This window comes from Nesoenas mayeri (assembly GCF_963082525.1).
Source record: "Nesoenas mayeri genome assembly, chromosome: 4".
Taxonomy (NCBI): Eukaryota; Metazoa; Chordata; class Aves; order Columbiformes; family Columbidae; genus Nesoenas; species Nesoenas mayeri.
This window is the reverse complement of record NC_137540.1, coordinates 69,812,579-69,825,160: the sequence shown is the minus strand read 5'-3', so window position 1 is coordinate 69,825,160 and position 12,582 is coordinate 69,812,579. Positions and strand designations below refer to the sequence as shown.

General features: G+C 38.5%; 1 protein-coding gene across 3 annotated transcripts in view; it reads right to left on the bottom strand.

Annotated features, from left to right (window-relative positions):
• FAM53A (family with sequence similarity 53 member A) overlaps positions 1 to 12,582 on the bottom strand; it is a 70,575-nt gene that overhangs the window by 45,897 nt on the left and 12,096 nt on the right. For all 3 annotated transcript variants that reach the window (XM_080344454.1, XM_080344453.1, XM_080344455.1), the window contains one exon: positions 2,626 to 2,871. In XM_080344454.1, coding sequence (XP_080200580.1) covers positions 2,626 to 2,703 — 78 coding nt within the window. In that variant the 5' untranslated portion in view covers positions 2,704 to 2,871. The remainder of the gene's footprint in view (positions 1 to 2,625; positions 2,872 to 12,582) is intronic.

Below are 12,582 nucleotides of genomic sequence, written 5' to 3'. Positions count from 1 at the left end.
TGTAGACAGGTGCAGCACAAGACTGTGCAACATAATGAGCATGTACTGACAAAATTAGTGACACCAGTTTGGAAAATTAGCATGTCGTTTAACAGAGCAGTAAGAAAGGCTACAGTCAGTGTTTTACAACGTACTCAGGCAAGAGGTAAAGAAAGGTACTCAGTTATCATATAGGTTACACAAATGAAAAACCATATTATGTCCTATATATGTCGTCTTTATGCACAGCTCAGATAGCTAGGAGGTAAACAGCTTTGAAAGAGCTAACTTTTCTTTCTTTTATAGCCCTCATTTCTGAGCTGTGTTACAGAATAGCTTGTCCCCAGCTATGTTATCTATTTGTGCCAGGGTGAGCACAGTGCAGACACACTGTGAAAGGGATCATTAAACTGATAAGGGTTAACATTAACCCAGGCAAAAAAGTTTACTCTTAATCCTCCCATCAGCTCACAAGAGGACTCACCACATGGTCCCACAGAACTTTGTGCCAGCGCAAGTAATGAAAGGTACAGGCAAGACCATTTTAGAATTGCTGTAAATTGTTGTTGCTATTAGAAGAAACTACAGCATTGCTGTGAACTTCTTGCCAAGAAGTCTAAATGTGCTAGAGCTGATTCAAGACCCCACTAACAGTCTTTTCCCTTATTAAAATTTAGTAGTTGCCTTTACTAGTGGAAAAGTGTGGGTTTTATTATCTTAGGTTGATGCTTTAGTCAAGAAGCCATCATGTGCTCCCACAAATCCTTTTCAAGAGGGAGTAACCTAGTTGCATACTTTTATTCACACTTTCTTCTGAATTTTACACCATACTTCATGATTTCCACACTTTTTCAATCTGCAATTTTGTATAAACAGAACCTGTCCCTGGCCTCCGAATGCATTTTCTCCAAGGACTAAAGCATTTACAAAACCAATTATTTGACAGATTAAGGTGGGGGAGAAGGAGGGGTGTGGATGACACAACTAATGAGACATCATCTGCCGTTTTCCATTCCACTCTACTCCTCCTTTTCCCTGTTTTATTGTAAGTACAGATAAGGACAGAAATAAACAAATAAACATTAACAAAAAACAAACAAAATCCACCACACACACCAAAACCAAACAACACAAGAAACCCACAACACATTACAGCATGCCAACACACTCCTGCATAGACTCCACAGAATATAAAAGCAGTGATACATCTTTCTCTGCTCTCTTAAGTCTCGGGTCCAAAATCAGATCAAGAACACAGCAGAGTCCCCTACAAACGTCGTATCTCAAGTGCTTCATCAAGCTAGCTGAAACAAAGGCAAGTTGAGTAAGCACTTCTACAAGGGTTAACGTAACTCCAAGTCCTTCTATATGTCTTTCAAGAATAGCACATATTTAAGGTGAAGAGAGTAAAACCAAGTTAGTTATAAGAAGAACTCTAAATGGACCTGTTACACTTCTAAAAATAAAACAATTTGATTAATGCCTACTATTAGACATCCTTACAGGACAGAGTACTGGACAAAGGGTCACGCACTTCCCATATGAGAACTGCAGATGGTTGTGCTCAAACTCCATCATATTCAGGATACACTTCACTCGGTTTGGACTTGTGCAGTAAATAAAGCAGCTACTCAGCTACTTAAGTACAAGTTACAGAGGCAGAATTTTACTGTTAAAGTAACTGAGCATGATTCGAGTTCAATGTTTGCATCTTTCATCACTTAAAAAAAATAACAGCACTGGAGTTGAACAATACTTTGACATTTAGCCAAATTAATTTTTTTTGTGTCCCATCGGTACCCTGAAGTTTGATGTACAGAAGGTGCCACTGCAATTAAAGTCAGTGAAACAAGGCTAGTGTGTTACATGAAAAATATGTTCTCAGGTGGAGACCCAAACTGACAGGAGACAATTTTGCACTACTTACCCTGCAGCAGAGATAATATCTCGTTTTCACAAGTTAAATGTGAAGAGAATAAATTCCTGAGTGTCTCAATAACATGCTTGAACCATACACACAGATTATTAAACCAGCAAAAATAAAAAATTTCCAGTAAATATTACAACCCTTTTCAGAGCACGAGGCATCTGAGACACTGATCAGATAGGATCTACTAACATCAACAAGTCTGATAGTCAGTAACCTGACTTTCAGTTCAAGTGTATTTACCCGATGACCTGTTCTCCTTCTGCCCAGAGCTGATAGTTACCTACATGGTGGTCAGTGACTTCTGTAAGTAAATACTGTTATCAGATATCAAGCACTTAGCTATATGAAGAAAACTTCACCACATACAAGCATTTGTGTTTTTTCTTAGGGAAAAAAAGAATTCTGAGAAGTTTTAATAGTTCTTTTCAATTATTAGAAAATTTTATTCTGTGAATGTAACAGGCTTTTTGCTGATTATTTAAAATGAAGCTAGAAGGTTAAAAACATCATTAAACTAAGAAACCCTCACTTCAAGACAGACCATACACTGAAGCTTCACTTCTTCCCCTTACAACTCTTATCCACCCTGCAAACCAATCCTAACTTAAACAGCCGAATTCTGACTGATCTACATTCTTGAATTTGTTATGTAGTTTCGAGTTACTTTTAACCTACTTTGCATTTAACATTTACGTATTATTTTGGTAGATCCTTACCAGATTAATACTGTACGTTTTACACGTCAGATCATCCAAGCTCTGGTTCTGCAGCTTTTCTGTTATTAGTGTTACCATGGTAGTTGTTCCTTTTCCACTGCTCACACAGAAGTATTGGAGGCTCTTCGGTCTCTTGTTTCAATACTCATGAGCCATTTTTGTTTTGGTTAAAAGTCTCGAGATTTATTCTTCCATCTTATCGCAAAGTTTATTTCCAAATGCCGTCAGTGTGTCATGTCTGGTTTTCTGTAAAATTGAGGCAGAAAAAGGAAAAAGTCAGAAAAATTCTTCTGTACATCACAATTAGTGTTGTAACAACAGGACTCATTTTTGGACCGCTCATTCGTGCAAGTAAACCACTCTGTGACCAATGCTATTGCCTGGCATTTCAGATTACATGTCTCTATTAATGAAAGCATACTATTGATTACAACTTCTGACAGGAGATGAGACTCATACATAGTAAAGACAAGGATATTATTTGACCATTTCCTATTATTAAGCTGATTCTACCTCAGATTTTTTATCCAAGGCAGAAGGAAAGGCTTAAGCTTTCCCTCATTTAAACTACTACTGAAGCCTTAGCCAGGTGTACTAGAACCGCATATGAAACATGCAGATACTTAGCACCCTGTTCTGAACGTTTAACGCTCTTTGCTATTTTAAGACCTTCTACCACATTGTTTCATCACTAGACACTTCTTAAAAGCAGAGTAGAGTGGTGGGTAGCTCAAACACTTCCCAGCTTTCCAAACCCTCAGCTACTTTTAATATATTCCCTGTGGTTCTTCTATTTTAAAGGTTATGTAATTGCTACCTGTCAGCAAACACCAGATCTTAAGCTTGTAAGCAGGACAGATTACCATACACGTAAAAGCATCACTAACAAAAGCTTAGATACCTTTGTTCTGCGAGCAGTCATCTAAATCAAAAGCACCAGGTTCACCAGCTGCCTCTTTCTATCCTAAGCATCCTCTATATAATTTCTTCCCCTCTCTTCCCTCAGCATCAGGAACCCGTAACTGCTGCAATATTGTTCTTTACTGTCTTCCAAAAGTCTTTATTAGCTGGTTCCTTTTACCACAGCAAATGGACCTTTGTACTTGCCTCAAATCCTCCTCATTTTTCCAGTTCTCAAGAAAAAACAGAACAAACCCATAGGACTTGAGCTTCTTGATTTTCCTCCTTCTGTCATCAGGTCTTTCAGGCTCACCACAGATCTCAAACTCGCTTCCAGTTTTCAAAACCAAGTCTACATTGGTATTAATCGCAATTTTTCACACTGCCTTCAATGAACTCCTCTTCCTATAACTTTGCCTTACTGTGTTAATCAAAACATCTTTCCTCAACTCATGCTGATGATCCATTAGTAGCATGCATTAATCATTTGTGTTTGTGATTTAAGTGGTCAAGTGTATTCAGTGACTGCTCATGGAATAAAAATAGTGGAAGAGATCCATACACAGGTATTTACAAATTTAAACAAGGCGACATGAGCCTTGGGGAAGGAACACTGCTTCTGCACCAGAAGCTTATGTCCATTTGCTATGTTTTAAAGTCTAAGGTAAAAAAAGAGAGAATAGCAGAAAATAACTTGAAATTAATGTTTCCATAAAACAGAGTATTTCCCATGCTGCTACTTATCAGCTACTTAAATAATCAGTACTAACAAGAAAAAAAAGCCACTTGAGTCCATGTCCCAAGTTAAACCCATCTAAAACTAAGGTATTAATAGTATTAACGGTAATGTTTGATTATCTTCTAAACCTGTTGCCTTTAAGTACTTCCTCAAATGATTTTCATATGCTAACCATACACTATTTCACCTTCATAGAAGTCTGCCACGTAACGGCCTCCTTTAGCCTCAAAACTGTCCCGCAATTATAATTTCTGCCCATCTTTTGGCCTAATTCTCATATCTACTTTTATTTGCTCTATGAGATGATGCTTACAAGCACTCTTCAACCAGAACTGATGCTGCCCAGGTATCTGCACTTTTTACTGAATGTGCCCTATCTTTCAGGAAAGCACCTTGAAATATTTACCACATCTTGTTCTGAAATTACACCAAGCCAAATATCAAAGACACTCAAGCTCATACACTCTCAGTAGAAGTTGCATTTACCCTTTTCAATGTGAGCACATATCAAAGTGCAGCTCACAAAATGTTGTGCAAATTTAATGGCAAGTGTGTGAACAGAGCAGTATTTAGAGTAGAACGACTGAACATTGTCACATCCCTTTTAAACCTGGTGAAGTTAAAACTAGACCTATAAATCCAGAATAGAAGTCAAAAGAAATGCTGACTAGGGTCAGAAATTGTCCATATATAGATAGAAAATATACTGAAGCTAAGGAGTTTAGTAACTGGCACAAAGACTCTCAGATTCATGTTAAGGATTAAGACTTCCACAACTAAGAGGCTACTGTTAAACACCTGCTGAACTTTTCAGCTGGTTCTTAATGACATTTCTGTTTGGAAGGGCCATATAAGAATGTGTGGTTTTTCCTTCAAGGAAAAAAGTAAAACCAGTAAAACTACCAAGGACAGGGAAGGAAAAAGGTTTTGATGTGTAATCAGTTAACGACAATGTATTTATACTTTGATTAGTTCTTCCTACTAATATTCAAATGTTTCACTGAAATTTTAAGTTGGCATAATACAAGATAGAATAAAGAGATGGACAGAAGAGTATTAATCTTCTGTTAATGACCCAATACATTCAGTTTTATGAGAGGATAAAAGGGAGGCAAATGAAACCACAGAAACATGGCACTTTCAGAATCAGGCTAACTCATATAGTTATCCACGTTCCTAAATCCTACCAGCTACTGAAAGTAGTTGCAACCGTGCAGGCCCTTTCTGTGTGCAACCCAATCAGTTCTGAAACACAAGCAAAGCGGGAATTCAAAAAAAAAGGTTTCTCTTTTTAGCAACTCACACTTACTAGCAATACTATTTTAAATTACACATGCTCCGCTGAGAAAGATTTTTAAATCTATTTAAGGGCTACATGAGACAAGGGTGAAAAAATGGTGTTAGCCAGACATGTATTAGCTCCCAGTTTCTACTGTTCCCCCATCAGCAAATTCAGTTTCTCAGTACCAAGCACAAACCGTAAGAGTAGGGGTTTTAGTTCAGACCAGAAGCAAGCTTTGGAAGTAAATTCCCTCCTTATCCTCCTTTAATGTGTTTCATCTCACAGCACGGACCAGTCTCACCAGAAATAATCCACTCTGAAACAAAGCCAGAAGGTGCACCACAGCCATCATGAGATGCTCAGCACACTGGTCCAAAGCAAGTCACCAGGCTGTGGACATCCATACTAACTGTATTACACTACAAATCTGCTCCTACTGGGTCGTCCTTTTTTGCTAATGACAACATAATGAATGCTTAACTGGAAAAAATGTGTCCACCATTACACTTCTTCCAGTGAAAGCCACTCTAGGTTGCAGTTTGATAGACCTCGGCTGCCATCAGAACCATCAACACATTTTCTTCTCTAGCTATTCATTGCCCACAGCAGTGTGCCAGGACAAGTGTTTTTGCTGCAACACAGACAACTACATGAAGGGATGTTGATAGTTGGATAAAACCAAAACACTTCCTTTTGTTTCTGGGAGAGGTTGTTTTCCAGCTGGATCAGTTCCCCAGTCTGGTTTACCATGAACTGGACACAAACACTTGTGCAGACATGTTGTGGGATGCTGATGCTGCTTGTCAAGGTGCCTGTCCAACTACAGCATTTCCCACACTGAGCCAGGCACATTCTCCTATAATTAGGAAGAAGGTTCACACGTTTTGCTCCTGTTTTTCCAATCCATACTACTTTGACTAGTCAAACTGACCAGTTCAAAGGGATCTGGGATCACCCCTGCAGCCTCAGCACTCAAACTGACCCAAGTCCCAACCCACTCTAGTTCAGCTATTTATGCTCTACTAGCAATTATTTCCCTCATCTTTGCTAATTATTATTGGTTGTTAGGAGACAGGAGATTAAAAGTCACTTTATCTTCACTATACCATTATGATTTTAAACCTTTATCAATATATATTTTCAAGCCTTACAAGCTTTTAGCTCTCAATATCTCCTAGAAGGATGTGACTTATAATCCAGAAGACTCTTCATGATATTTTCACATTTTTAGGTGGTTTTTCGTTTGTTTCTTTCAAGATCCTGTGCTGTGGTATGTATCTAATATAACCACAGAGATAGTAAGCTATTTATTTTATGTACTTTTTCTACCATGCTCTCCTTCCACATCTGGAAGGCAGCTAACTTTCTTTTTCAGTGTCTACTTATCACACCCTCTCTGCTTATCAGGCTGAAACCCTCACGAACTGCTTGGCACTTCAAACTAATTGGATTTTCAGTAACAGGAACCATTTGACCATCCCTGTTAAGGCAACGTGGATCCTGCTGAATTTGCATTTCTTCAGCTGCCTTGCAACAGAGATCTTGGCACAATCAAGTTCTGCAAGGACATGCCCCGCTTTCCATACAACCTGTACCCCAAAACCACCTCTGCTGTCACCACATCTCTACAGGAAGCAGCTGAGCCAGGCATGCAAGTTCAAACACTAAGATCCTCCAAGACTTGAGGTAATAATAATAGCTCTTAGTTCTCCAAGTTGGATGAAGTCCTACAAGACTGTGACCATTCTTCCCTTAGCACACTCTCCTCTATGGAGCCTGATTAGGTAGAACAGAGAAAGCTGAGCCATCCAAGATAAATACGCATAACAAAAGATGTTAGTCAGTCTCTGTCCTGGGAGAGACTTAATCTTACCAGGATCTCCTTAAGCTGAGGTGGTAAGAGGTAGGGGGGGAGAAGTTATTTTTATTGCTGAAAGGTAGACTAATGAAAAGTAATAAAAAATAAAATAGAAAAACCAAACTCCCAACGCAAGCCAAAGCTAACATTCCTCACATTTGGAAAATGAGTTGTGATGGAATCAGTATCACCACTATCTCTGATTTAAAGTTTTGTTCTACGACACATTCTGAAGTCCAAGAAAAGATTTATTATTCTATCTCTACAGCACAACTAAAGAAGAGAAGTTTTATTCTTTAAAAGTTGAGCCACAAGTAGTAACGATTTGTAAAATCTCTGCCAAAATTAAGGGTGGAGAGAGAAAAGTGCTCGTGTCACGAATTCCGTATCTTCTCAGTGACATCACTGAGATCTTTTTTGGGAAGACGACTAAAAATATGTATTGCCCAACCCCCCAGTCAATTAAAGGATGTCAGAGGCTCATCCAATTTGACAGCCTACTTTCAAAGAGATGAAGAGTCCTGATGAAGAGCAGAAAGCCAATTCAAAAATCTCTTCTTGGCTCTCAGAGAGTACGGCAGCCAGACTCATTTCCAACCCACTCCTCCTCCTCTGCATCCTGCAGGACAAAATGTTCCAGCAACAGCTCATCTCGCTGGGAAAATTTACATTTGCTCAAAACACTTCTAACAATTTCTCCTCTGTCTCTGGAAGTTCCATCTTGGATGAAGGAGAAAAGATCACAAGATTTTTAGATGATTTTCCCATAACACAAATGTAGGTGTTTCTTGATCCCAATTCCATTTTTTATGCCCATGGTACTAAAATTACCCAGTGAGAACACAGAGGATCGTTGCCCCTTTTCTATTCCTTCATATTATTTCCCACTCTTTGCTCAGACCTACATTGAACCCTTATGACCCACAACCCTATAAAGACGTACTTAGCCAGCTCCCAGTAGAAGAAAAGGATTAGCTAGAGTCAAAATTCCAATTTGGATAAGTAGGTCCTTTAAAATATTATCTCTGCTTCAGCAAGCCAAAGCAGCTAATCATGCCAGCAGTACTAACTCCACATCTAGATGATTTTGCTACTGACTCTAGACGAAAGGTGTTGTGATTTTTTTGGTCTACTGGCACTTTCTGCACCATCCACAAAGCATTTCAAAATTGAAACATCATGCAAAATTGATCAAGTTTTAACAGGGCATTGTCTGGCCTAAGTTATGCTTGAAGCAAGACTAAGTTGGAAGACAAACTTTTTAGAAACTGGTAAACTAATACTTCATGCCATCTGAAAAAAGCTACATAATGTCTCGTTTCTTGCAATGCAAAATTCAAGCTTCCAAATGGAAAAAGAACATTCCACTCCTAAAACTACACGTTATTTGCCACAGCGCTAAAAAGTTCAGAGGGAGGCTAAGCATTCCATGTAACACAAGTCTATTAATAATAGCTTTTAGCCCAGAAAGGTTCCATAGCAGGCATTTAAAGAGAACTATTTGGTCTCTATCCTTTTTAGCACTAATCTGCAGAGCTGTTATTCTGCAACCTTTCAAAATTCCACAAAGTCCAAAAAAAATAAACAGCAAAACAACAGATCTTTAATTAAAAAGTTTCTTGCAGCTATAGAATTCTCCATCAGTGTTTTGGGGGACAAGTGCTAGACACCTCAGTTTCCAGTACATTATACTTTCGTGAACCTTTCTTAATGCACAATTAACTATCACAAAAGTGTAAAAATATTGTATTAGAGCAAAGGTTTCTGACCAAAAGGGATGAAGAAAGAGTAGGGTTTATAGCCACAGTTTGTATTCTATAGAAATTGTATCACAATTACCTAGCAAATCCTGTTTAAATAGTCGTTCCTCTTCCTGAAGAGTTCAGAAGTGACAAAAATAAGGTAGGGCTCAACAAGACCCTCTACACATGCTAGAACTTAAAGTGAAGCCAAACAGGTTGGTTCCAACACTTGCGATTCAGAGTTTCTTTTAAAGACTAAAGAGATATTTATTGAGATACAGCATCTCTCTGCTTTCTCCATGCAGTGCTTTCCTAAGCCAGTTTATATTAGAAGGAAGCCTCAATAAGTATGAGGTGTTCAAGCCTGGATTAAGGTTACCACAACTCCAGCATGAAACTGCAAAAAGGGACAAGAAAAATACACTACAAGGCATCTTTTATATTAACTGATGGCCACTGAAGTCACATTTCTCAGATATTCCACAGGCTCAGGAAGCACAAGCAATAAAGAGCTCAAAAAAAACTGTCTGTGCAAGACAGGACTATATTCCACCATCCTAAGGAAAAACTGGGATTTGGGTTGTTATTGCTTCCAGAGATAGAAGAGACTAAGAATCAGATCCACTCACTTCAAACACAGAAAATCACTATGGAGTCCAGAATTTCACTGCGTTTTGACCCTAAAGCATCATCACTCTAACACCAACTGGTCACTGAGACAGCTGTGACAATATAAACCATTCCTAAAATAAGGCTGCATCCTCCACACTCATTTCTTCTCCCACACTTCAGATGCAAGAGCTCCTGTGAGAAGGAAGCAAAGCCTCAACCATCACATTCAGCCTTTGGACTCAGTTTTACTTAACAAAATCCAACACATTTTGGCAAATCTCTTGAACTCACAGGGAACAAGTAGTACTCTGAGTTTTCTGATTGAAAAAATAGACCTTGTTCAAAGGCTCCAGTGTGAGATGGAGAAAACCTGAAAGGAGAAGCACCATGACTAAACCCAAGAGAATATCCTGGCTTTAGATGGTGGTTTCCAGTTTGCAAAATCTGCAGGCAGATGATGTGCTGGGAAGAGGTTAAAGGTAATACTCTGCTGTAGTGTTTTCTCATTTTTCAGGTGCAGAATTCATCCAGCTTGGATGAAACACATACAAAATAAAGACCTCAAACCATTTAATAAACTTCCAGTTAGAAATGGAAGATTTTACTCTGTTAAATGATAAACTGTTGTTTGTAATAAATACCACCCTTTGTTTCTCAAGTTACTATCAAGTGGTTTGGGCTTGTTATCAAATTAAGAGGAATGTCTCCTTCCAAAATGGCAAAGCAAGAGTGGAGATGTGGGATGTTAAGCCTTAGTCACAGTTTATAAAGTCAAGTAAACTCAAGAGACTTTTTCCAGGTCATCCCTAATTAAAACAAGGAACATATCACCACAGAAAACTATGGCTAAGAACTCAATCCATGTATAAACCCTGATTTATACCTGTCTTTCAGACTCAAGGAAGACCCAACATTAACATCACGGAGAAGTCATCCTGCATCTTCTAGAGTATCTTTGTCAGACAGGACAACGGATGAGCTGCACCAAGCTGCTTTTTCAAGATGCTTCTGTTACTTACGTTCTCCTTCCTAAAATAATCTACAACTATTTAAATGACAGGCAAGGATTTCATTAATCTTGCTGAAGGATATTTACATCTATGTTTGGAGTTCCATTTGAATGAGCCATCAGCCCATGGCCAGTCATCTCACTGCAATGTACAATTTGGACTCTCTCTCAGCATTACTGCAGAAAGCACAAGCCTATGTTGCAAAGTGTTGGGGAACAGAAACTCTGGTATATGAAGGGTTTTTTTACACATGAACACCAAGCCCTTTGCTTCTGCCATAATTATGACATAAATGAGCTAACATCATTATCTCAAGAATATGCTAGCTCAAACTAAGCATTATTGCCTGTTTAAGTAGAGCAGAACAAAACCTAGTGTGCACTCACCACTTAGGAGCATCACTGGATCTTTCAGTCTATGATAATACTGAAAGCTTGGAGCTCAGGTCCTACACAAGTTATTTCCACCTCTGCATACTGTTTTTATAAATATTCTATTTAAAACCAATGGAAGTATTTATTTAGTATACAAAGCCTCCAGCAAGATTCAGAATTCAGATTCATTACAAATAATAATTCATACAGAGAATGGGTGTTTGGACAAATATACATACCACCAACCTAAGCCTACCACACTCCCACTACAGCAAGTGATTCAGATTATACAAGACCCACAAGATTGTTTTACTCTAAGGCTTGCAAAAAAAACAAACAAAACAAAAAATGCAGATGAAGATTAATTGGCCCCACTACTGAAATATTTGCTTTACTCCATCAGCTAGAGAAGAAAAGCCAGAGGGGAAATGAAGATGTAGTATCACCTACTTTCTCTTAGTGTTTTCCCTTAAAAATGACAAGAGTCAAAAAGGCACATACACACGCTTTAAAAACACTCAGGCCTGAAAAACATGTAGCACTAACCCTTAACTTGTATGGCAGTGACAATGGTTACCCCACACATGCTGCTGCTCCCCCATGATAAACTGAAATACTAGTATCAGTACTGACGTACTCTTATATCACTAAACCCTATGGGCTTGGAGCTGAGGGATTATCCAAATCCCTCCCATACATCCTGCTCCCAAAACACACACAGCTAATAAATCTCCTCTTACTTGCCTTTAAGGTTTACTCTGAAAAGTTTCAGACATCTGGTTGCCCTGTTCAAAATAAAAAGCCAAACTAATAGGTTTGTTTTTATGGTCCCAAGTGCAACGTGTTCTCGATGGAGGCCTCAGGCCAGGTGAAAAGCACTTACATTAAGATGCTACTTCATGGCATTTCAGGGATCTAATGACTTTATAATCTGCACACAGGGAAGTCTCCCTAACAGTAGTTTGCGTACAACTGTGGAAATTAAAAACAAGGAACCTATGGTAGTCCAAATATTTTTCAGTAAATAGTACAGCTGGTGAACTGCAGATGCTGCTAAATTTAGAACCCCAGTGCTTAGCAGCATTCTGTAAATATCCATACATCTCAGTGCTTACAGTAACATGAAATACACTTCTCCCTGAGCCTTACTGTCATTCTTCAGACTACAAGTAATATCTCCCCCTCATGACAAAGTACTATGACCAATTTAGTGGGATAAGAAAAGTTTCAGTCTTTGTCTCAAAATCATAACCTTCCAGAAGATCATTGTGTAACTGTACTGAATAAGCACATGTATACGCATGTCCTTATTTTAGCAGTTTATGACAAATACACGTTTTAGATATCTTCATAAAAAACTCAAAAAGTCTAAAATGAAGGCAAATTACAGGAAGTGCTAAGCAAGAGTGAAGTTGTATACAGGCTCACAGACAGTAGTTA